The sequence below is a fragment of the Staurois parvus genome, unplaced genomic scaffold (genome assembly GCF_062004578.1).
Source record: "Staurois parvus isolate SC_StPar_1 unplaced genomic scaffold, SC_StPar_1.0 ptg000468l, whole genome shotgun sequence".
NCBI classification, from domain to species: Eukaryota; Metazoa; Chordata; class Amphibia; order Anura; family Ranidae; genus Staurois; species Staurois parvus.
Genome location: NW_028318264.1, coordinates 6,625,851 through 6,652,434, shown reverse-complemented (window position 1 = coordinate 6,652,434; position 26,584 = coordinate 6,625,851). Strand labels below are relative to the sequence as shown.

At 41.7% G+C, this 26,584-nt stretch overlaps 1 protein-coding gene across 1 annotated transcript in view; it reads left to right on the top strand.

Moving 5' to 3' along the window:
• The first annotated feature begins 263 nt into the window (after window positions 1–263).
• The window catches only part of INO80C (INO80 complex subunit C), a 33,469-nt gene continuing 7,148 nt past the window's right edge, over window positions 264–26,584 (top strand). Inside the window, exons 1-3 of the mRNA XM_089689073.1 lie at window positions 264–418; window positions 12,298–12,409; window positions 17,310–17,377. Coding sequence (XP_089545199.1) covers window positions 326–418; window positions 12,298–12,409; window positions 17,310–17,377 — 273 coding nt within the window. The 5' untranslated portion in view covers window positions 264–325. The remainder of the gene's footprint in view (window positions 419–12,297; window positions 12,410–17,309; window positions 17,378–26,584) is intronic.

Below are 26,584 nucleotides of genomic sequence, written 5' to 3'. Positions count from 1 at the left end.
TCAGAAGTAAAATGTTTCGAAGAACGAGAGTGAGTTGAAGAAGCCGTGCCTTGTGCTCCCAGCCTGCTGCCTAATACGTGCTGCCTTGCCCTTCCAGGCACGCTCCGTCCAGCAATACACGATTTTCTGTGAGGAAACGTCTGCCTATCCCTAACCATGCAGACGGCACACATCAGCAATAAGCCAATCACCGATGGCCTCTGTACCAGGCTGGGAGCTGCGCTGAGAAGTGAGCTGTGATTGGCGCCTGTGGAGAGGCGGGGTCATTGGCGAACAGGAAGTCCATTGCCTGTGTGTTGTGGCCGGTGGATGTTGCTGTTCCAGGATGGGGGACAGTAAAGCTCCAACCGGAGAAGGAATGGCCCCCCTCACGGAGACGGCTAGCAAACCTTTGCCGTTTAAACAAGCGCATTTCCTTGTAAGTGTCAGTGTGCGGAGTAGGATGGTTTGTGGACGTCAGTATTGGGGTTCTGTGTACTTCTTGTTATTGGAGTGTATTGTGTGGGAGGCAATTGTTATTGGGGGAGGGGATCTTATGAGGACACTCCAGTTTATAAGAAATGGTTGAGTGTAGACATGGCAGACCTTTGTCAGGTGTACGGCAGGAGAAGTAGACTTGGGGCGCGTTCACACTTGTCTTTCTAAGGACACGTTCACACTAGCCTTGTTTGCAAGCGGCAGACAGGCATTTGGGAAGCGTTTTTACAGTTTCCTAAACGGCTGTGAAAATTCTGCACATTGCAGCACATGGTGCTGTTCACACGGGAGTGTTAGCGTTGCGGCAAAACGGACACCTCTGGCCCAGTCAGGAGGAGTTGAAACCTCCTATTCAAGTCTGTGGTGCCGCTATGGTGCGGTTGCAGGGCGTTTGTGGAGCGTTAACACCATTCAAACTTCACTACAGGCGTTTGTGGGGCGTTTTTAATGCTTTGCAAACGCCTAGCAACTGCCGCTAAACCGCACATGTGGCACCTGAGGAGCGTTAAAAAACGCTCCGCAAATGCCGGACCAACGCTTGTCAAACGCCCCTATAGCATTTGACAGGCGTTAGGCGTTTGGGAAGCGTTTTTTAACACTCTAACGCCCTATGTGCGGTTTTGAGGCGGTTGATAGGTGTTTGCCAAGCATTAAAACTGCACCACAAACGCCTGTAATGAAGTTAAATGGTATTAACACTCCGCAGCCACCTGCCAGGCATTTGAGGAGCAGCACTATAGACTTGAATGGGAGGCTTGAACTCCTCCTGACTCGACACAAGGCGTCAGTTTTGCCGTGACGGAATGCTAACGTTTGAGAAGAGTTAAAACGGCTTCCCAAACGCCTGCTAAGAAAACTAGTGTAAACGTACCTTACACAGGTGGTGATATTAATAGGTGGTTTAGCCATGACTTTACCACCCCTATCAACCCCCTAAACGTTGGTTTGCATTTTCGCCAAGTGATTTGAAGCACATTTTTTTTGTGGAACACGCATAGGGCAGCCCATTAATTTGTGCCCTACGCCTGACAAATGGCAAAGTAACTTATGGAACTTTTTGCCGAATTCCAGGTTGTGCGTCTTTGTGCACCATTAGCAAATATTGGCTGCGCAAATGTGACAAGCATTTTTTCTGAGTGTTCCATGAATACACAGGAAAATCTGTGGACACAGGAGTTCCTAGATTGCACTGCTGCGCACCCTAAGGGCATGCATGAGGCACATGAGCAGGAGGATGTCCTATGCCTTGCCTGGTTAACAGTGCCCCCGCCTGGCCGTTTTATTGCAGTAGGCCAGGTGGGAGGTGCTCAAAGCTGGTCTTCACCTTTCAAGAGGTGTGCCAGGCTCCCCAAAAAAAAGTATCAGTCCAGGGGTCCAGCACCATCGTCACCCAGGCTAGTTCTTTACTAGCCTCTGGGTCCCCAGTGCCAGCATTACAAGTAAGGGAAACCAGAAGTGAAGCCTTGCGACTTTATAGCCGGGTTTCCTACTGTGCCTGTGCGAGCCATGCTGCACCTTGTGATTGGACCCGTAGTCTTCTGGGACCTGTGAAGTGTGCTGAAAGTGAGAGCAGGTATCTGTAAACACCAGGTACCCACTGACCAATGTGGCAGTGGAGAGGGGGAGGGTGCAAACAAGCGGAGCTTTCTCTTTTTATTGGAGCTTCTCTTTGTTATTCCTTTAACCACTTCCCAACCAGCCGTTGTATATAAACGGCCGGAAGGTGTTACTGCAGGGTCAGGTAGCCGTTTATAAACGGCTTCCCGCACCCTGCTTGTGCGCACTCCCCGATCCGGTGCCCGCTGTGTCCTCCGGACACAGTGAAACACCGATCGTCGGACGAGACCTCTGTACGAGGTCCCAATCATGTGATCACTGATTGGGCAATCAGTGATCACATGCAAAGTAGTAAGCAAGATGTCACTTGTGACATCATTGCTTACTACGTGTGAAATCTGTGAATGATCACAGAGGTCACATGGTACAAGGCTATTCACAACAGCCTTGTACCATGTGACAAGCTGTGACCAATCACAGCTCGCACAGTATTTCTCAATGGCTGCAAGAATGCAGACAGAGAGAAAGAGAAATGATTGCTTTTACATCCTATATGGGTCTAAAAGCAATCAGTGTAAAAAAAAAAAAAAATCTTCATCACCCCCCAAAATTAGTACAGTGTCACCATGGTGACACTGTACTGCTAGGGTGACAGTATGTAAAAAAAAAAAAAATAATAATGTAAAAAAAAAATGTTTAAAAATTATAATTTTTGGTTATAAACTAATTTGGGTTATTTTTTTTTTTTTTACTAAAAAGATAACGGAATAAATTTTGGCCAAGATTTATGATGAAATATTATTTATTTGCAAAATTTTATAAGAACACTTTTTTCAAAATTTTTGGACATTTTCATTTACATAGCAAAAAAAATAAAAATCCCAGAGGTGAATAAATACCACCAAAATAAAGTTTTATATGTCTCAAAAATGGTAAAAAAAATTCATATGGGTACAGTGTTGCATGACCGCGCAATTGTCATTCAAAGTGTGATGGCGCTGAAAGCTGAAAATTGCCCTGGTCAGGAAGGGGGTAAAAGTGTCCAGACTGGAAATGGTTAAATAGTTTGTTTGAGCCAAGCTGGCCCAAATTAAATGTGAACATTACTAAGTAATTAAGAAAATATATGCCACAAATATGATATCAAACTGACATAAAAACAGTTCATAAAGTGACTTGAAGTGCTCAGATATTCCTATGGCTTCCTGAAGATGAATGATGTGCATATAGGTGCATAAGGAATGCACACTCACCAGAAGTTGCAGCTCTCTGTGTAATGGAGGCTCCCTCTCTGGTGGTCAGGTGGCAGGTAGCTGTAAGTTGATACTCCACAGGGGAGTCCAGGTAAAAGCATACCCATAGTGTAGTATTTCAAGGATTTTATTTTATTTACTTTTTCAATAAAATCCTTGAAATACTACACTATGGGTATGCTTTTACCTTGTCTGCCCTGTGGAGTATCAACTTACAACTACCTGCCACCTGACCACCAGAGAGGGAGCCTCCATTACACAGAGAGCTGCAACCACCTATCCCTTAAGGGGAATTCTGGATAACCCTGATGTCCCACTAATGAGTCCCAGGACCACAAGAGGGAGTCTGCTGGATTCCTACCTTACCCTGTGATGACCATCTGATGACATCAGGATATAACATACAAACGCTCATTAACTTGCGTGTTCTGGTGAGTGCGCATTCCTTATGCATCTATATGCACATCATTCATCTTCAGGAAGCCATAGGAATATCTGAGCACTTCAAGTCACTTTATGAACTGTTTTTATGTCAGTTTGATATTATATTTGTGGCATATATTTTCCTAATTAGTAGCGTTCGTATTTATTGTATTTTTTTACTATTTTCATTTTAGCGCTGCACATTTATTTTATACAGTCTATAAGGGTTTTTTTGGTTACCTTGTGCACAGCTGCTTTCACCCTCTTTGTGCGCTCACATTTATTTGCATTATAAATTGGCCAAAATTAAATATTTACTGCACTAACGTGTGCTTGCTGGGCATTCTGTATTAAAGTGGAATTAACACTGCATCTGAGCACCACAAGCCAAAAACTCATCCATCCATGTCTCTGTGCTTTATTTTGCTGAGAAATCATTTACCCCCCCCCCTCCTTAAATGTCATTGTTTGTTTTTTTTTGCATTGGAACATGTCCCCTCCCATGAACGTCGGGGGTACATTGATAGGACATTACTACACATTGAAACAAAATGGATTTATTTGTTATGTGTCCTACAGTACCCAGGACTTAACAATTTTATTTGCTAAAAACCTTTACTTTAAATTTTGCTCTGGATAGAACTGCTTTGGCTAGTCATGATAGGCAGGGTTCATATCCAAGGTATATTATAACACAATTTCAGCCATTCATGGTTAAAATCATATATAAAACCTTTTGTAGATATGTTTTTCTTTTTTCCTTTGTTTTGAATTTTGTGTGGCAATTGTATTATTTGATTTGACATTTATGTACCCCGATAAGGACTGGATTATATGTATATATGCATGCAGATCTTTCAATTGTGCTCATTTTGCTTTGTTCGCGCACCTTTTGGACTGTAATCTGCCTGGAATTCTGATATATCATCTAGGGAGTTTTTTCTTTATCCTCTAGGGTCCCCTTTGGGGATGCTTCTGTTTGGTGGCACTTTAGAGGCAACCGTACGGACATGTAGGGCGTTGTGTTTTTTCTGGGTGACACTGTGCCCCTCAGTTTTACACAGCGACTGATTTTGGAGACCTTGTTAGGGCACGGTATATCCTTACCACCCTATTCACTCCAAAATATAGGGTGGGGGCAGATCTCTCGACATCTTAGTGGGTGTTTACCCTGAATATGGATTTAAGCCGTTTTTACCATCCAGTAGCCTCCTCATAGCCATCTCCTTCCCAACCGCTAGGTGGTGCTGTTCATGGGTTAGGTAATCAGGTATGTTGCCTCAGGGCTCGACAAATCTCAGGCGCCTTGGTGACTAGAAATTGCATTTTGGTGCCTGGGCTTTTGTCAGCCCATTCAGCCAGGGCTCACACTTGCGATATGGTCCCCACCCGGGTGATATTGCATGGGGTGCAGAGACACAGGGGCACGACACCTCTCTTACTATTCCGAGCGGCTCTTGCTGGTGACACAGGCAGCAGTGGTGGTGGGGTGAACAGGAGGTGTGGCCCACGAGGGGAGAGCAGAGGAGGGATTGTTCTCCATTTTTGGGCGCAGGATCCAGTGCATCTGCACAGTTATAGTTCCAGCTGCCCACTGTATGCATTCCCTGGAAGATGGATTCTATTATGGAGCCATTCTCCTCCCTCACTAAGTGCGATGCCGCAGCCTGAGGGAGAGACCGATCGATGAGGTGGCTGAGAGCACAGCAGGAGTACTCCTGGTGGTGGTACACAGGCAAGCAGCCCATTGCACAGCCATTGGCACACTGACACATCACACAGGCTTCTCTGGAAGATACAGTCACCAGACTCCCTGCTGTGTGCTTATGGTCATCATCATTATGATCAGAGCACAGTAAGTGCTGTATGGCTCTGTAAATGTGTCACATGGCTGTGCTGTGCTTCAAGTCTGTAACATACGGTACAAAAGTCAGCACCCAACAGCCATATGAGCCATACAGCACCTGCTGTGCTCTGATCATCATAATTATGATAACCATAAGCACACAGGGAGATGCTACTTTACATTTGTGTTTGGGGCTGCAGTAAAACACGCAGCTGAGCTGCATTTATACCACCTCCAAACTGCTTCCCTTTAGGAACCTTTCACCCAAGCTTTCCAATTGGGTCCGCCTATTAGTTTTTCATGTGGGCCTGATTGAAAGCTCCACGTAGGTCTCGGAAGTCCAGATGTTTACATCCGCCTACAACCTTTTGCATTCTGGGAAAAAAATGTGAAAAGGAGTGCGTCCTTTTTTTTATCTTTCCATACCTGAATGTGACAGATCAGGGGTACCCGGGTGTAAAGCTACTACAAGAGAAAAAGGAGAGAAGCGCCTCTAAGTGCAATAAGTCTTTTAATTCAAGTCTAAATGTAGAAACACTCACATGTGTGAAGTAATCATAAGCATAAAAACCGTGGTTACCAATCGTTAACGGTGGGGTGGTAACCCGGGTGAAGAGCCGTCATCTCTCTGCGATGTGGGGAGGTCAGCTCTCGGCTGGAACAGCGTGGTGGCTGGAGGGGGAACAGCGGTAAGGCCAGCCTTCATGCACGTCCTCCCTCAGAGCCGGATGGAACGCACGCTGGAACGTAGCGGCGGCGTGGCCGTGATGACGTCAGATCCCAGGGTGCACTGCGACGCGTTTCGGAGCATGCACTGGCCGTGGAAGGCGAAAGTGCACTCCTTTTTCAAGCAGGGGGAGGTGGCTGAACAGGGGTGAATATATAGGGAACCTGAGTCTAATTGATCAATTAACCAATTAACCAGTGATTGGTTAATTGATCAATTAGACTCACGTTCCCTATATATTCACCCCTGTTCAACGATCTGGAGTAACATTAGATGTTGCCATGGTTTAATTGCACATAACATGTAAACATTCACAGTGCAGGGAGGAAAAAGTATGTGAGGCCCTAGCTTAATGACTTCTCCCAGAGCTAATTGGAGCCAGGAGTGAGCCAACCTTGACTCCAATCAGTGTGATGATATTGGATGTGTTGCTGACAGCTGTCCTGTCCTTAAAAAAACAGACACCTGTTTTGGGTTTACTGGTTTCAAGAAGCACTGTCTGATGTGAACCATGCCTCGCAGAAAAGAACTCTCAGAAGACCTACGATCAAGAATTGTTGACTTTCATGAAGCTGGAAAGGGTTACAAAAGTATCTCCAAAAGCCTTGATGTTCATGTGTCCATGGTAAGACAGACTGTCTACAAATGGAGAAAGTTTAGCACTGTTGCTACTCTCCCTAGGCGTGGTCGTCCTGTAAAAATGACTGCAAGAGCACAGCGCAGAATGCTGCATGAGGTAAAGAAGAATCCCAGAGTGTCAGCTAAAGACCTACAGAAATCTCTGGCACATGCTAACATTTTTGTTGACACATCTACAATAAGGAAAACATTAAACAAGAATGGAGTACATGGGAGGACACCACGGAGGAAGCCATTGCTGTCCAAAAAGAATATTGCAGCACGTTTGAAGTTTGCAAAAGAGCACCTGGATGTTCCACAGCACTACTGGCAAAATATACTGTGGACAGATGAAACCAAGATTGAGTTGTTTGGGAAGAACACACAACACTATGTGTGGAGAAAAAAAGGCACAGCACACCAACATCAAAACCTCATCCCCACTGTAAAACATGGCGGAGGGAGCATCATGGTTTGGGGCTGCATTGCTGCCTCAGGGCCTGGACGGATTGTTGTCATTGATGGGAAAATGAATTCCAGAGTTTATCAAGACATTTTGCAGGAAAACGTACGACCATCTGTCCGCCAACTGAAGCTCCGCAGAGGACGGGTGATGCAACAGGACAATGACCCAAAGCATACAAGTAATTCAACAAAACAATGGCTGCAACAGCACAGAATACGCCTTCTGGAGTGGCCCAGTCAGAGTCCTGACCTCAACCCGATTGAAATGCTGTGGCATGACCTTAAGAGAGCAATTCACACCAGACATCCCAAGAATATTGCTACACTGAAACAGTTTTGTGAAGAGGAGTGGTCCAAAATTACTCCAGATCGTTGTGCAGGTCTGATCTGCAACTACAGGAAACGTTTGCTTGAGGTTATTCCTTGTGACTTAGATGACGTTCAGAGCACATTTTATGCCCAATTCATGCAAACCTCCACATAATCCCAAGGGGTTCACATACTTTTTCTTGCAACTGTATTTTATTCTGCCATTTATACTCTGAACAGATCTAAAATCTGTTATTTTTATCGTGGAAAATAAAGCTTTGTTAGTTAAAGAAAAAAAATAAATAAATCTGGCTCCTAGATTCAAAGCAAATTTGTCAAGCCCTGTATTACTTTCCATGCATATTGGGTATGCTTTGTGCCTCCCATTTGGAAGTCTGCCTGACTGTATTCTCTCTGTGGTTGGCCGGTGAATTGATGCGTGGGCTCCAATAACATGTTAGCGCCCAGACATGATGTCAGACATCGGCTGGGTGGGGAGGCTATAAGAGTCGAGCGATTGGTGGCCATTTTGCCATAGTCCTGGAGTAGCCATACATACATACGGGACTTTTCCCATCAGTAATTGCTTGGCTATGTGCAAGCCAACTTGTAAATGTTTTCCTATATTCACTCGGGGGGCTTAGTGTTTACATACAGTGGGGCAAAAAAGTATTTAGTCAGCCACCAATTGTGCAAGTTCTCCCAATTAAAAAGATGAGAGAGGCCTGTAATTGGCATCATAGGTAGACCTCAACTATGAGAGACAAAATGAGAAAAAAGATCCACACAATCACATTGGCTGATTTGGAAAGAATTTATTTGCAAATTATGGTGGAAAATAAGTATTTGGTCACCTACAAACAAGAAAGATTTCTGGCTCTCACAGTCCTGTACCTTCTTCTTTAAGAGGCTCCTCTGTCCTGCACTCATTACCTGTATCAGTGGCACCTGTTTGAACTTGTTATCAGTATAAAAGACACCTGTCCACAACCTCAAACAGTCACATTCCAAACTCCACTATGGTGAAGACCAAAGAGCTGTCGAAGGACACCAGAAACAAAATTGTAGACCTGCACCAGGCTGGGAAGACTGAATCTGCAATAGGCAAGCAGCTTGGTGTGAACAAATCAACTGTGGGAGCAATAATTAGAAAATGGAAGACATACAAGACCACTGATAATCTCCCTCGATCTGGGGCTCCACGCAAGATCTCACCCCGTGGGGTCAAAATGATCACAAGAACGATTAGCAACAAATCCCAGGACCACACGGGGGGACCTAGTGAATGACCTGCAGAGAGCTGGGACCAATGTAACAAAGGCTACCATCAGTAACGCACTACGCCGCCAGGGACTCAGATTCTGTAGTGCTAGACGTGTCCCCCTACTGAAGCCAGTACATGTCCGGGCCCATCTGAAGTTTGCTTGAGAGCATTTGGATGATCCAGAAGAGGATTGGGAGAATGTCATATGGTCAGATGAAACCAAAATAGCACTGTTTGGTAGAAACACAACTCGTCGTGTTTGGAGGAGAGAGAATGCTGAGTTGCATCCAAAGAACACCATACCTACTGTGAAGCATGGGGGTGGCAACATCATGCTTTGGGGCTGGTTCTCCGCAAAGGGACCAGGACGACTGATCCATGTACAGGACAGAATGAATGGGGCCATGTATCGTGAGATTTTGAGTGCAAACCTCCTTCCATCAGCAAGGGCATTGAAGATGAAACGTGGCTGGGTCTTCCAACATGACAATGATCCCAAACATACCGCCCGGGCAATGAAGGAGTGGCTTCGTAAGAAGCATTTCAAGGTCCTGGAGTGGCCTAGCCAGTCTCCAGATCTCAACCCCATAGAAAACCTTTGGAGGGAGTTGAAAGTCTGTGTTGCCCAGCGACAGCCCCAAAACATCACTGCTCTAGAGGAGATCTGCATGGAGGAATGGGCCAACATACCAGCGACAGTGTCTGCCAACCTTGTGAAGACTTACAGGAAACGTTTGACCTCTGTCATTGCCAACAAAGGATATATAACAAAGTATTGAGATGAACTTTTGATATTGACCAAATACTTATTTTCCACCATAATTTGCAAATAAATTCTTTCCAAATCAGCCAATGTGATTGTCTGGATTTTTTTCTCATTTTGTCTCTCATAGTTGAGGTCTACCTATGATGCCAATTACAGGCCTCTCTCATCCTTTTAAGTGGGAGAACTTGCACAATTGGTGGCTGACTAAATACTTTTTTGCCCCACTGTATGTGGTGTCATTTGTTTCAATTTTATAGAACCAAAGCCTGTTTGCTGATGGTGGATCTGGGATCTTTTTTTGGGGTAAAGGCATTTGATTTATCCTTTGTTACATTGAGATTTAATCATTTTTATTCAAATTGACTCCCCTCTTTTCTTATATCCACCCCTTTTTCTTAGTGCGGCTGTGGATGCTTTGTTTGTTTGTTTGGGGGGGGTCATAGGAACTGTCTTCCCATGTACTGGGTAAAGTATATCGGATTTACCCTGTCATGTTCTAGTGGTACTGCCAGGTTTGCTTGTTGACTGGTCTACTCATCCTATTTTCTGGTGTTGCAGCACCTGTATGGTGTGGTTGTCTTTCCACTTTTATTTTGATGTGGGGTACTTCTTTCACCTTTTTTTCCCTTGATCAGCCTCTCAATTTTAAAGATATTCTAAAGCCAAAACATTTGACTTTAATGCATTAATTGCGTCAAGATAACAAAATGTTTAGGTTAAAGTATTCCCCCCCCCCCCCCCCCATGCTTACCTGAACCTGTCTGTAACCGCTCTCTCTTCTCCTGCTCTCATAGGCTTTGCTGAGAGCAACTGTGCAATAAAACGGGGATCCCTGGTCGGGTTGGCAGGGAAGTGTTCCTGGGCACACTTCTTTACAAAGTAGTGTGAGCACAAACCAGTGGGGGAAGGGGGAAACCTTCACTCAGCCGCGTTCTTTTAAACTGGCTCAAATGTGCGTACAGCTAAGAGGCAAGTCTGGAGTTGGATTACGTTTTCTTGAGGTCCAGCAGGAAGAGCCTTTTTATTTTTCTTCTTGGATTCCTTCGTTGGCAGAAAAGGTTTTATATATTTCTTTTAAAGTGTTATGCAGACCAGTATACTTTTTTTTTTTTTTTTTTTTTTTTTTTTTTTTCATGTCATGTTTGTCAGAAAACATTTTTTTTTTCTTTAGCCATTTGCCGCCCGCCCTATGGCCGAATGGCGGGCGGCGAATGTCATCAGCGTTCCGGGTGGACGCCATATGGCGTCCTCCCGCACATGCGCAGATTGCGCTCCTGCACTGCGATCGGTATCGGCCCAGTTGCCGGTACCATGTGACCTGCTGTGACCAATCACAGCAGGTCACGTGACAGTTGTATACAATGGATGGCTTCATTCATGCCATCCATTGTATACTAGTGTCTAGCTGTGAATGGTCACAGCTAATCACATGCACATGTCATGTGATTAGCTGTGGCCAAATCACAGCTAAGCACAAACAAAAAAACCCTGAATGAATTGATGTCATTCAGGTAAATGCTTGCTTATAGCAAAGTAATTCTTTGCTATAAGCAAATTGTGTATATAAAAAAAAAAAAATACTGATCACTTCCTTAAAGTAGTACAATGTTACTATGGTAACATTGTACTACTTTGGTCATAGTGAAATATGAAAAAAAAACTTGAAAAAAAATGTAAAAAAAAATTGTATATTTTTTTTTTTTATACCATCACCAGTCAGTGTCCCTGATCACCGCCATGCCAGTTATATGATGATGCTGTACTGCACTGGTGACAGTATGTAAAAAAAAAATAGTGAAAATATTTTTTAATTTTCCGAAAAATTATGACAAAAAAAATACAACTTCAAAAAACTCGCCATGCCTCTTGTGAAGTACGTCGGACTGTCTACTTTGCAAAAAGGGGTCATTTGGGGGATATCTGTACTATTCTGACATTCTTGGACCTCAAGAAATTAGATTGGCTGTCAGTACTTCAGGATTGATCAATATTCTGATCTATACCATAGTTTGTGAACTCTATAACTTTCCTACAGACTAAAAAATACATCCTAATTTGGGTTATTTTCACCAAAGACATGTAGCAGAATACATCTCGGCCTAAATTTATGAAGAACAATTATTTATTTGTAAACTTTTATAACCGAAACAAACGTTTTTTTTTTTTCCAAATTTTTGGTCTTTTTTTGTTAATTTAGCAAAAAATAAAAACCCCAGCGGTGATTAAATACCACCAAAAGAAAGCTCCAGTTGTGTGAAGAAAATTATAACATTTTAGTTTGGGTACAATGTTGTATGACTGCGCAATTGTCATTCAAAGTGTGAGAGCGCTGAAACCTGAAAACTGGGCAGGAAGGGGGTAAAATTGCCCGGTATTGAATTGGTTACAGGAGCATATCTGGTATCAGGTGGAATGCATTTGTGTTTACCTATGCCGTGAACAATATAAATGTTGTTTTTTTACCTGATTGTTTCTGGTTTGTTCTTCCATTCTTTGTACGACCTGCAATCTGATCTGTAATAACAATCAACCCTTTATGGCCCATAACATTAAGCCCAATTGATTTTTTTTTTTCACGTTTTTTTTCGGCAGCATTCAGGAATTGGAGGAGCGGCAGCTGGCAAGAAGAACAGGACCTGGAAGAACCTGAAACAGATTCTTGCTTTAGAAAGGGCATTGCCATGGCAACTAAATGATCCGAGCTGTAAGCTGCTTAGCGTGTATTTATAAATAATAAAATCCAACAAATAACTTTCACTGATGCCATGCCGACTTACATCACTTTCCTCTGTGTTAGGCATTTGATTGTCTTTAGTGTATAAGCTAGATCAGCTTAATATAGAGCAGAAATGGCTATCTTGTATTTATTTATTTCATGCATTGATTCACTGAGACCCCAGACACACCTAAAATAAGCCATGGTGTAACTGACTAATATTTTGAAAGATTAAAATAATTTTTAAAATGTACGCAGAAATTGTGGTCTCGTGTTGCTACTCTGCAGTTTTTCCACACAATTTGGCCACAAGGGAGGGAATGTATGACCGAGCTGCCTCATTACTTAGTGATGTAGCTATATTGACTTTGTAGGAAAGCACAAGTCATGCTATTTAGGTGATTATTAGCTGCATCAAAATGTAAATTATTCAGTATAATTAATCATTTAGTATAAATAATAAATACAAAATCAGTGTTGTGTTTGTTGTCTACAACCCTTTCTGAAACACTGCCAACATCTAACATTTCTCTTGCTTTTATTTTGTGTATGTCTGTGCAAAGAACATATTCAGCACATCTCTTCTTTACATTATGTCAAGTTTATCCCTTTTAAAAAGCACTGCCAGTACAAACCATATCCGTTTACTCCTGCCAGAAATCTATTGTGTGCCCAAGTTCCTAACCTACCTAAGTGCCTAACCTGGGTTGATTTACTAAAAGCAAAAAGACTGTACACTTTACAAGTTGCCCCAGAGCTTAGTAAATGAGGTAAAGCTTCACTTTACAAAGGATACCCTATTGCATGCAAGCAACATTAAAAACTGAAAAACCGTTTTTGTTTGCATGTGATTGGATGTTGGAAGTCATCAGAGCTTTCCCTCATTTACTAAGCTCTGGCGCAACTGCACTTGCGGAGTACAACTGCACTGTAAAAGTACACAATCTATTTGCCTTTACTAAATCAGTCTCACTATCTCTGCTGCCCTAAAATCTCAGGCAGTGTTAGCCCTGCCCAGTTATCCTCTTCATTACCAAATACCTCTCCATTGTGTTATGGAGATGAGGAGAGTGGGAGCTGTGCTATAGACTAGCAGAAGAGAATGGCGCATGGATAACACCACTACTTAGGATTTCAGTGCAGCTGAGGCAGCATGTTGTCAGCTCACTACAGGAAGTTAGTACACTGGCTTTCTGATAGAGCAACAGATTTGTTTTTTTTTTTTTTTTGTACTTGCAGGATTTTCAGTCACAAACCATATTGAAGTGTGCATGCATTGTAGAGATGTACTGCATATTTTTCCTCAGTCATCTTCCAGACACATTAGTGTGGCTTCGACCACCTAAATCAAGAAACACCAGGCTCACACACAATAAATGAAATAGCTCAGACTAGCTGCCTCCGTTGTTTGTGTTTCCTTAGGCCTAACAGGAACAACATCAGAACATCAATACTGCAAAGCCTTTGTGATACTTGCAAGGGCATCCTACACTATTTACACAGTAGTTTTTAGAACAAGTCTTCTGAGTGAAAAAGATGATGTAGTCTGATGAATGAGGACAAATGAGTAGGAGGATAAATATGCTTGGCTAGAAGAACAATTGAGGAAAAAAAAAAGATTGTGTTTTTTTAATTGCATTTTTATTTTTTTTTAGTTTTGAATAGAATGGGGACAGGTTAGAACTCCTGTCAGGTTTTACTGCTATGAAAGCAATGATTGAAATAAGGAGGAGTAGTGTGTAAATTAAATTTATTTATGCTGCAAGAAAGCTAGTTAGACTGCCTCGCAAAACTTTAAAAAATTAGGGATGCACACTTAACTAATCTCTCTCCCATTCCACTTTGCAGAAACATTTTCAATATAAATACATACCTGTGATGGAAATGGTAGATTACACTGTGTGGTCTTGTCTATGACTATTGGGTTTCTTATCAGGCACTATTGTGTGTTTTGATATCAAGAAATGCACTTAGAATGCTATAGGAAACAATGGCTTTGTGTATGCATAGGCTGAAGATGGATCATGCCATCATTTTTTATTCACTTTTTTTCCAGGGTGGGAACACTGGAGATCACTGGGTCCTAGTACTTGCAGTTGCCTTCAGTCTGGCACGTTGCCTCTCTCTGGGCACTCTGCTGGTCTGTCAGCTGTATATTCTTATTCCTACAAACCTAGGGAGGAGTTCTCTACCACAATATCTGATTTCAGTGGCTTTTTTAATGTTATTTTTGCAATTTTAATGAATGTTGTGCAATAATCCTATCTGGTTGCCCACTTGCCACTTCACTGTTACTTTTTGTTAATGTGTTTTTTGTTTTTATTTTTAACATGTAAACACCTGTGTGCGAATGGACTAACATACAGATACTTTTACAGTCTAAAAAAAAAACAAAATCAAATGCCTGTGAAAGTGATGTCTTTTTTTCTAACCCAGCATGCATGAGGCCTAAACTTTGTGACCTTAGATTCAAGAATATTTTAAATCAGTTCTATTCTTTAATGAAAGATGTTTTATCATTTCCAGTACCACACAAAATCTTTCAATTAAAATCCCAACACCTGTCTTTTATAAATTCTATAAACCAATCCTATACATCTTCTTCTTAAAAAAAACTACTCCAGGCCATCTCCCATTTCTTTGACCGTATTTTATTGTACAAAATCCATGCAATAAATATAATGGTATCTCTTAAAAAACAGGCCTCCAGTTCCAAACCTAGGTCTGGAACACACTTTATTGAAAGCTTCAGACAAGCCAAGTGGGGCTTCTATCCCTCTTCTAAGTGATGGGGCTGCCTTCACTTGTCAGACCCTTGTCGGCCTTCTGATCCCAGAAAAACTGCAATGTTTGGGCCCATAGCGTCGTATCCAGCCTAGAGTTTTTGACTGCCTCCTCCCTGTTTCATGCTCTCACTTTTTCCACTCTCCCCACAAGGACAAATGGATAATATTTCTACTGTTCAGAAGCTCCTCTCATCAGCATGATGACCTATCCAGAGGTGTACCAAGCCCTTTGCTGCAGGTAGGGGACATCAGATGAGGATCTTCTGGTGTCCAGATCAAACAGACTGGACAGGTTTGACACCAGGGCCAGGGACCTTCAGGCTTTAGCAGTGAATATTCTGTTGACTCCATGGGATCAGTTCTGTTTGATCTGTGCCTTTCAACCTCTCCAGACTTGGTACTTGGGCATACTCCATGACTCCTGACAGACTCTCCATGGGCACTGGTGGACCCTCTGTCTCAAGGACTTGTCCATAATTTTGTATCTGGGTCACTGGCTTTGATTGCATAACTGTTGAAGCTCAGAACCCAAGGGACAGGAGCCTATTAGAGTCAATGAATGAAGGCTAGGAAGTTGACTTCTCTCAAGGTCTGCCATTGCATCTAGTAACTCTGTTGCATTGTGCAAGACCAGGAGATTTCATCCTAGGAAATATTCCCTGGGACAGTTATGTCGTCCTTTCAGTGTGGTCCAGATCAATATCATTGAGTACCATCAAATGGCAAATTTTGGTCTTGGCCATTCTGTTTCAGAGAACCTTTGTCCTCTCATTCCTTGGTTTAGGCATTTGTGTAGCGTGTCACACATGTCTCCCTGTTTGTTTCCCAGTGACTCTTTGGGACCATAACCTAGTTCTTTCTGTCCATCAAACCTGTTAGGATTGTTCCCTTATCTGACCTTACATGCATTGTGGGCTTTCTCAATGCTGTCACCTCTGTGTGGAGGGTTAGTAGCCTTATCCTGTAAAGAGTCATTCCTAGACCAGATTATCCTGAGGCCTAAAGAATCTTTTCTCCCTAAGGTGGTTTCTTCTTTCCACTCCAATGAGGAGATTAGCCTTTCGTCGTAATATCCTGCTTCAAAACATCCCAAGAAAAATTTTCAACACTGTCTTAACAGGATATATGCCATGGGAATCACCTTCTTGACCACAGCCTCGTTTAGGCAATCAGATTCCCTCTTTATAATCCTTGGAATTCCCACAGGGTGCTCCCTGTCTTCCTCTACATTTGCAAGATGGATTAGACAAGTCCTCATTTGAGAAGAGAATTTAAAAGATAGGGTTCCTACCTTCTTTGTTAAGGTGTACTCTACAAGATTGGGCAGTGTGTCATTGGCTTTTCAGTATTGGGCATCTCTGTTCTCCGATTTGCATGGCTGCCACCTGCTTTTCTTTTCACACATTTAAGTTTTACCATGTGGATGTTCAGGCCTCTTTTGATGCCTATTTGAGGCTTAAGGTGCTATAAGCTGCTGTTTGAGTCTGACAAGCCCGTTTTGACTTGTTACATAGGCCTGTTGGCGTTTGCTGTGTTGCCCACCGCACAGACTGCTTTTGGATGTCGCATGGATAAACACTAAAGATCCTGTGTTGTGTGATATATGACTAATAAAATAGAATTTTTGACTTACAAGCAAAATTCATTTTCTGAAGTACAGTACAAGCAACAGGTCTTTTCTCTCTGTTCATTATCTCCAGATTGCTTGCTACAAAACTGAGGCTAACTGGGAGTGGTTAAATAGAGGATGTCTCCAGCAACTTTCTTTTTTTGCCAGTGTCCAGTCACTGAATATGACCCATAGTAAAGACCAAATATCCTGTGTCCTGTATGGTGCGCCAAGAAACTCATTCTATTGGCACATCATAAATCCAGTTTTTCTATCCCTAACAGGTATGAGGTTATCTGAGTGAAGGTGCTTCTGAGGATGGAGGGAATCCAGGATTGTGGAGGACACATATTATAGCACTTGTTTGTGTGTGGTCCTATTATACAGCGTAATATTATAGTAATCCACACAAATGCTTTTAGATTGAGGTGCTTAATAATTGTATGTTGTATGGTCATGTTAATGTATGTTTCCATTTTTTCTTTTAAATCAGACTTCAGTATTGATGCACCACCTTCATGCAAACCTGCAAAAAAGTATTCCGATATTTCAGGACTTCCTGTGAGTATAAATTTCTAGTGAACAAATATTGTCTTAGCTTGTCTATTAGAAATTGTATTAGACTAAGTATTGAAAACAGAGACAAAATCTGTTAAAAAGGCACTTTGATGTAATCAGTGACTATTTTATTTTGACTTGGAAATCCCGGTTGACTGAATTTTTTTTTGGTTTTTGTTTTTTTTTTTTTTAAATAACTATTTGCTTTAACCACTTGCCCTCCTGAGGATTTAACCCCCTTCTTGACCAGGCAATATTTATGTTATGGCGCTGCCTTACGTTAACTGACAGTTGCGCGGTCATGCAGCGCTGCACCCAAATTAAATTTACATCCTTTTTTTCCCCACAAATTGAGTTTTCTTTTGGTGGTATTCGATCGCCTGTGCATTTTTGTAATTAAAAAAAACGGCAATTTTGAGGAAAAAAATTATATATTTGATTTGCTATTAAAAATGTCCAGTAAAAAATAAAAAAAATCTAATTTCGTCATTAATTTAGGCCAAAATGTATTCTGCTGCATGTCTTTTCTAAAAAAAAATCCCAATACGTGTAAATTAATTGATTTACGTGAAAGTTATAGTGTTTACAAATGGCGGTATAGATACTGAAATTATAATTTTTTTTTACTAGTAATGGTGACGATCAGTGACTTATAGTGTGACTATGGCGGGCATTCTGACACTGGGGGGGAACTGACTTGGTGTCACTGACATCCCCAGTGACACCAATACAGTGATCAGTGCTACAAAAAAAAGCACTTACACTGTACTACTAGGGCAGGAAGGGGTTAACATGAGGGGCAATCAAAGGGTTAACTCTGTGCTGGGAATGTTTTACGGGGGGCGGCAGTGTGTTGGTGCTTCACTGTTACACATTGCTCTGGATGGCTGTGCTGTGCACAGCCATCCAGAGCAGTGTGCCCGAGCCGATGGGGAAGAGCACTGTTAGTAAACAAAGCAGCCCTCCTCCCCTCTGGAGATCTTTGGTAATCATCGGGTTCCGGCGGGCAGTCATCAGACGGGACCCGGTGATTGGCGGCTGTGAATGTAGGGTGCGTACCCCGTACCTGGAAATGCAAAATCACACGTGTGTGTGTGTGTGTGTGTGTGTGTGTGTGTGTGTGTATATATATATATATATATATGTATGTGTGTGTATGTATATGTATGTGTATATGTGTGTGTGTGTGTGTGTGTGTGTGTGTGTGTGTATATATATATATATATATATATATATATATATATATATATAATTAGTTATTTTGCACACCCCTGCCACCCTGTAGCAGTATTTCTGCTTTAGGGCGGCAAGGAAGCGATTTAAAAGAGAAGTAGAGGAAAGCTATTTTGGCTGTATTTCTGTGGATCATAGGAGTGCAGTTCATTTTGCACTCCTGTGACCCGGGAAGGGTGGCAGAGCAGACAGCGGTGACTGACAGGCCCGCTCTCTGCTCAGAGCAGCTGTGAGAACTCAGCAATCAGCAGTCATGTGATCACTGAGTTCTCACACTTAGGCTGGCTATACATTATACAATTATCTTCCAATTTTCTGCCCAATTTCCTTTAGATTTACCTTCAACTGTGTAGTGCAAGGGCCTGCCTAATTGGATACAACTGAAAGTGCTGTTTAGGTTTGTCCTCCTATTATATGGTTTTTGGTAAATCTAAACCAAAAATCTCCAGATAATTGTATGGCCAGCCTAACTTCAGTTTGTTCAGTTAAGCTTTGAAAAAAGATGTAAAAATCTACAAAAGGCATCAAATTACAGATTAGACATTCTTATAATATGTCAACAAAAGTTAGATTTTATTTTCATCATTTACACTTTCAAAATAACAGAAAACAAAAAAATGGCGTCTGCAAAAGTTTGGGCACCCTGCAGAGTTAATATCTTGTACTGCCTCCTTTGGCAAGTATCACAGCTTGTAAACGCTTTTTGTAGCCAGCCAAGAGTCTTTCAATTCTTGTTTGAGGTATCTTTGCCCATTCTTCCTTACAAAAGTCTTCCAGTTCTTTGAGATTTCTGGGCTGTCTGTCACGCACTGCTCTTTTAAGGTCTATCCATAGATTTTCAATTATGTTGAGGTCAGGAGATTGTGAAGGCCATGGCAAAACCTTCAGTTTACGCCTCTTGATGTAATCCCCCGTGGATTTCGAGGTGTGTTTAGGATCATTATCCATTTGTAGAAGCCATCCTCTCTTTAACTTCAGCTTTTTCACAGATGGCATCAAGTTAACATCCAAAATTTGCTGAAATTTTATTGAATCCATTTTTCCTTCTACTCGTGAGATGTTCCCTGTGCCACTGGCTGCAACACAACCCCAAAGCATGATTGATCCAACCCCATGCTTAACAGTTGGACAGAGGTTCTTTTCATTAAATTCTGTGCCCCTTCTTCTCCAAACGTTCCTTTGCTCATTCCAGCCAGAAAGTTCAATTTTAACCTCATCGGTCCACAGAACTTGTTTCCAAAATACATCAGGCTTGTCTATATGTTCATTTGCAAAGTTCAAACGATGATTTTTGTGGTGAGGACGTAGAAGAGGTTTTCTTCTGATGACTCTTCCATGAAGACCATATTTGTACAAGTATCTTTTATAGTGGAATAGTGTACCACAACTCCAGTGTCTGCCAGATCTTTCGTGGGTTTTGAATTGTTTTTCTCACAATCCTGCGAGCTGTTCTGTCTGATATTTTTCTTGGTCTTCCAGATCTTGCTTTAACTTCCACTGTTCCTGATGACTGCCATTTCTTAATTACATTCCCAACAGAGGATATTGACATCTGAAAACGCTTTGCTATCTTCTTATAGCCTTCTCCAGCTTTGTGAGCGTCAACTATTTTCAGTTTTCTAGACAACTGCTTAGAAGAACCCATGGTGCTGATTGTTGGGGCAAGGTCAGATGAGTCTGGGCATTTAAAACCTTTGAGATTGACATCACCTGGTCTTCCCAGACGATGATTGAGAACAATCCATGACACTGGCAGGTCTCAGCTTGGCAAAGGGGGCAGTGCATGCTATAAATTCTGCAGGGTGCCCAAACTTTTGCAGACGCCATTTTTTTGTTTTCTGTTATTTTGAAAGCGTAAATGATGGAAATAAAATCTAACTTTTGTTGACATAAGAATGTCTAATCTGTAATTTGATGCCTTTTGTAGATTTTTCCATCTTTCCTTGGCTTCTGTATGCACATTAATACAAATTTTTTAGCTGGGGTGCCCAAACTTTCGATCCCCACTGTATATTGTGTGTGTATATAGATAGATAGATATGTGTGTGTGTGTGTGTGTGTGTGTGTGTGTGTGTGTGTATGTGTATATATATATATATATATATATATATATATATAATTACATTTTATAAACTCCTTTAACTTAAGTACTGCCACTAGGGAACAAAACCTTGGTAACAGGTTTTGTCCTTTTTAATGAGACAAAAGTTGTTCCGGGTTCCCCTTTGGCAATGTTTGTTGGCTCGAAATTCTTTAATAGCCTTTAAATCAAGGAATTGGCAAACTAGATTTTGTGATAATGTAAAGCTTCTGTTTGACTTTGAAGAAAGGTGTTCCATCTGCTTCAGAGCTTACTATTAGCTCCCCCTGATATGTTTAGGGTCAACATAGGTCCTATTCTGGCTGGGTGTGCGGTATTGTTTGGTTTTTGCCCATGTCATTCTAGTGAGTATAGGAAATTCTTCTAAGGCTGCAGATTTGTAGGGATATGAGATTCTAAAGCAAACCGTGGCCACTGCTTTTTGGGCCTTGTATAAGATTTATTGAGCACTCAAATGAAAGAAGGCTTTCTACTTTTTTTTTTTTTTTTTTTCTCAGACTAAGTAAAACATTATTTATGTTAACATCGCAAGGTGGCTTTGAAAAGCTTTTGATTTTGCTGATCTGCAAGCCGAGATGGCAATCAAAACATAGTTTAGTTATGTGGCATAAATTTATTTGAAGGCCATGTATCCTGCTTGTACTGTTCAGACATTTTAATGAGATGTAAATATAATTTAGCTGGAGCCATATATTTGCAAGTCATATCCTTTGGGAATGAACCTGCCTGTTTATGGCACAGAGTATTTTATCACCTAGGTTGCCTGTTCCGTAATTACATCAAAATGTAGGTAGTATTTTAAGTTTTAGTTTATATACACATCATATTTATCTGCTAAATGTTGTTTGTAACTTCATCCTACAAATGATTTGAAATTAGTCATGTTAAGAACCAGTCTGTCTATACTGTAAGATTGTGTATATGCTTCCACATTTATTCACTGAAGGTATTCAACTATTTATAATGCTAAACTATATTGAGCTAAGAATTTGTAAGAGAGACACGCACGCGCACTGCACTTCAGGTTCATTTGCTCTAGAGTAGAAGCTCTGCTGATTCCCGTCATCCAGTCATGTGCAAGCAAAAATGCTGTTTTTTTTGTTTTGTTTTGTTTTTTTTATTTTATTTCCCTTGCATGTGATTGGGTACCCTTTGCAAAGTGAAACTTTACCTCATTTACTGAGCTCTGGAGCAAGTGCTCTTGCAGTGCACAGTATAATTGCCTTTAGTAAATCAACCCGTGTGTGTGTGTGTGTGTGTGTGTGTGTGTGTGTACATACATGCATGTGCACACACACACTATATTGCCAAAAGTTTTGAGACGCCCTTCCAAATCGTTTGGATTCAGGTGTTCCAATCACCTCCATGGCCACAGGTGTATAAAATCAAGCACCTAAGCATACAGATTGCTTCTGCAAACATTTGTGAATGAATGGGTCACTCTCAGGAGCTCAGTGAATTCAAGCGTGGAGCAGTGATAGGTTGCCACCTGTGCAATAAGCCCATCCGTGAAATTTCCTTGCTACTAAATATTCCATGGTCAACTGTTAGTGGTGTTATAACAGAGTGGAAGCAACTGGGAACAACAGCAACTCAGTCAAGAAGTGGTAAGCCACTTAAAATGACAGAGCGGGGTCAGCGCATGCTGAAGCTCACAGTGCTCTGAAGTTGCCAACTGTCTGCAGAGTCATAGCTGAAGACCTCTAAACTTCATGTGGCCTTCAGATTAGCACAACAACAGTGCGTAGAGGGCTTCATTGAATGGGTTTCCATGGCTGAGCAACTGCATCCAAGCCTTACATCACCGAGTGCAGTTTGAAGCGTCGGATGCAGTGGTGTAAAGCACGCTGCCACTGCTCTCTAGAGCAGGTGTCTCCAAACTTTCTAAACAAAGGGCCAGATTACCATCCTCCAAACTTTAGGGGTGGCCGGACTGAGGCCAATTGGAGTAGAAAATATCTTGTCCGTAAACAATGCCCCATTTTTGGTATTAGGGGGAGTAATAGTGCCCCATTGTTGGTATCAATGGGAAGAATAATTATCGTTATGTTGTTCACGTGGTGATTTCGGTGGATCAATAAGGATTTTGCAGTTCAATCACTATTTTCATTTTTCAGTTGATGGATTTATGTCAAATGATTTAAATATTTGTGTATATTCACAGTGTTATATTTTGTGTGTATGTATATGTGTGTAAATGTTTTTGCGCTGCTTTATTCATCATTGGTTCATGAGGTAATTCTAGTATATGCATAGCTATATTGGTCCAAGCTGGTCCAATATAACTATGTGTAATATGTCAATGCCTGGATTATTTTGTTTTTTTAATGTATTTTATTTTTACTGCATTGGTTGCTAGGATGAAGGCTGCCCACATCCTAGCAACCAAAGACAGGTAGCACTGAACTGACAGTTGGTGAAGCCTGATGGAGAACTCTGAGGGGCTAGTTCTCATTGGGTCCACTGTGACTGTGATTAACAACAGATGGCAGTGGGCTGATTCCATAGCTGCTATTCAGTCCAATTGTGTCTTTGGAACTGACTGCTTGACACGGCACACAGGCATGGGCAGATTCAAAAGGTGTTATTGGACTAGATGTGGACACTCCAACCTCTGTGCCAGAAATTACAGGTTAATTTACCCAGTGTGTCTTTGTAGCATTCCCTATTGAGTTTTGGCACTTGTAAAACTCACATTTGTCTTTAGCTTAGATTTGTTAATGTACTATTTATATTTCTAATGCTGCAAGCCCATACAGTTCAGAGGTTTTAGTGCTTTCCAGTAGTGGTGCACCAAAATAAAAATTCTGGACCGAAATAAAAAATCCAGGATGCACTTGTCCAAAAACGGAAATCGAAATGGACATTTTTCTTAAAATATATTTTTATATATGCATTGTATTGTATTCGACTTTAATATCATGAATTTAAAAAATATAATCCAGTAATGTAAAATAATTTTATTGAAAGTACCACACAAAAATTGGACAGAAAATAAAATCTATATAACATTAAAAAAAGTTAGAGGCACTTTTGCATTGAAGTAAATGGGATGCGATTTTGCATTGATACCAGTGGGAGTGCATTGAAGTCAGTTATCATTGTCGGCACCTTTTTTTTTTTTTTTTTTTTTTTTTTTTTTTTTTTTTTCCTGTCGGCAAAACGCCAGTAACCCTATTTTCGGCTGATATTTTGGTGCATCACTACTTTTCAGGGATTTATAACTTCTTTATGACCAGTGGCAGCACCGTCTGACCAGAAGTATTTTAGATTCCATATAGGGAGATACAATTTCTAAAGATATGTCGTGTCTTTGATTTATTCTCAGGTTGTTATAATCAAAACATTCTAAAAATACATATAAGTTTTTACAATTGAGCTGAAGATTTTTAAGAAAGTGGAATAACATCTATGACTAGAACATTTTCTTCCTAGGCATGGGTCTGGTATTGTACGCGCCACTCATAATGGCTGTTAACAAATGTATGTTGTGGTAAAGCACACTAAATGCACCATATGTCCGTTGTAGCACCATTCAATTTGAATATAACCACAACAGATCTCAATAATGTACTTCTGCTGCAGCGTACTACATTGTACTGTATTAAGGGGCCCTAAATATCCCTACATTAATCTACTCTAATAGTTGCTAACATCCTGTTTCTGACCAATTCAGCAACCAGAAATCAAGGCAATGGTACCCATCTAATAGGTGACTATAGAAAAAAAGACTTTGTCGGACTGTGCTTTCTAAGATTAGACAAGCCAATGGGACCCTAACCCAAAAACCACAGACTATCATGCATCTCTTCCACTACTTACTACTCCTTACTACTCCTCATCGTATGCCAAACAGGGCACTCTACCACCCGAGGCTTTGGACGGCTTCCTTAGGGATTTATCCCTTCCTTCTCTGGTGGCCCCTCACCGGGAAATACTGGCGAAGGATATTACTATGGAGGAGATATTGGCAGTTAATAAGCAAGCCAATGCCTCCAAAACCCCGGGTCTGGATGGATATTCTGCCTCTTATAATTGAGAATTTGCCCAGTTGTTGGCACCCCACATCCTTAAATTCTTTATGGCTTTACCACGATGGTACTGCCCTAGATGCAGATTCCAATAGGGCGCATATATGTTTGATACCGAAGCCTGATAAGGACCACACTGATGTGGCTAATTACCGCCCGATATTCTTGATCAACAATGACTTAAAATGTTTAACGAATATATATATACACAAAAACGGCTTAATAGCTTTCTGGAGCAATACATTCATATAGACCAGGTAGGATTTTTCTCAGGGTGGCAGGCCACAGATCAGATTTAGCGAGCCATAGACTTGATTTCCTTATTGCACCCTTATTGGGATGGTGTAGGCCCCAGGCAGGGAATGTTATTGTCATTGAACCTACAATAGGCCTTCGATTCTTTACCCTGGTTCTTCTTATCTCATATATTGAGGAAATGAAACTGCAGACCAAAATTTCTCACTCTTCTGGGGGCATTATACTCCAATCCCTTGGTTAACATCATTGCATAGGGCCATAAGTCAGACCTCTTGCATATACAAAAAGGGTCCAGGAAGGGGTGCCCCCTTCCACCCCTCCCTTTTGTTATAGCAATCGAGACACTGGTGATCAGAAAAAATGAGGAGGGGTTGTAACAGCGCAAACACTGCAGGAAGTCCATGGAAATAATAGTATGGGGTGATAGTGGTGGTTGTGGCTGTTGTATGAAGAGCGTAGGAATCCGTGTGGCACTGAGGGCAAAGCTTCCAAATAAGCTGTAGCAGGCTCTGTAGGTAAGAGAAGGAGAGAAGCGCCTCTAAGTGCAATAAGCCTCTTTATTAAAGTCTATCTGTAGAAACACTCACATGTGCAAAGTAATGATAAGCATAAAAACCGTAGTTAATAATAGTTAACAGTGGGGTGGTAACCAGGGTGAAGAGCCGTCCTCTCTCTGCGGTGTGGGGAGGTCAGCTTTCGGCTGGAACAGCGTGGTGGCTGGAAGGGAACAGCGGTGAGGCCGGCCGGCGTGCACGTCCTCCCTCAGAGCCAGATGGAACGCACGCTGGAGCACAGCGGCGGCGTGGCCGTGATGACGTCAGATCCCAAGGTGCACTGCGACACGTTTCGGAGCATGCGCTAGCCGTAGAAGGCGGAAGTGCACTCCTTTTTCAAGCAGGCTTATTGCACTTAGAGGCGCCTCTTACCTTCAGAGACACTGGTGATCACTATTAGGTCTAATTCCAAGGTCTAATTCCAATATCCATGGTGTTCCGAGTGGAGGCGAAGTCCATAAATGTGGTTTATTTTCCGATGACCTATTGCTAGTTCTCACATATGCCATCACAACTCTTCCCAATTTATTTTCCACCTTGTCTAATTTTGGGACTATAGGTAAATCAATTCAAAATTGGAAGCGTTAAATATTATTATACAGGATTTATAAAGCGCCAACAGTTTGCTCAGCACTTTACAATATAATGGGAGACAATACAGTTCAATACAAGAGGGATAGGAGGGCCCTGCTCCTTGGAGCTTACAATCTAGGAGGGAGGGGCTAGTGGTACAAAAGGTAGTAACTGTGGGGGATGGACTGGTTGGAAGAGTAGAAGATTCCATTATTAGCTGAGGGCAGGATAGGCTTCCCTGAAGAGAGAGGTTTTTAGAAATCGCCTAAAAGTGAGCAGAGTAAGCGATAGTCTGATAAATTGGGGTAGAGAGTTCCAGAGGATGGGGTAGCTCTAGAGAAGTCCTGGAGACAAGCATGGGAGGAGGAGACAAGGGAGCTAGAAAGCAGGAGGTCGTGCGAGGAGTGGAGAGTACAGTTTTGGTGGTATTTAGAGACAAGATCGGTGATATAATTTGGGG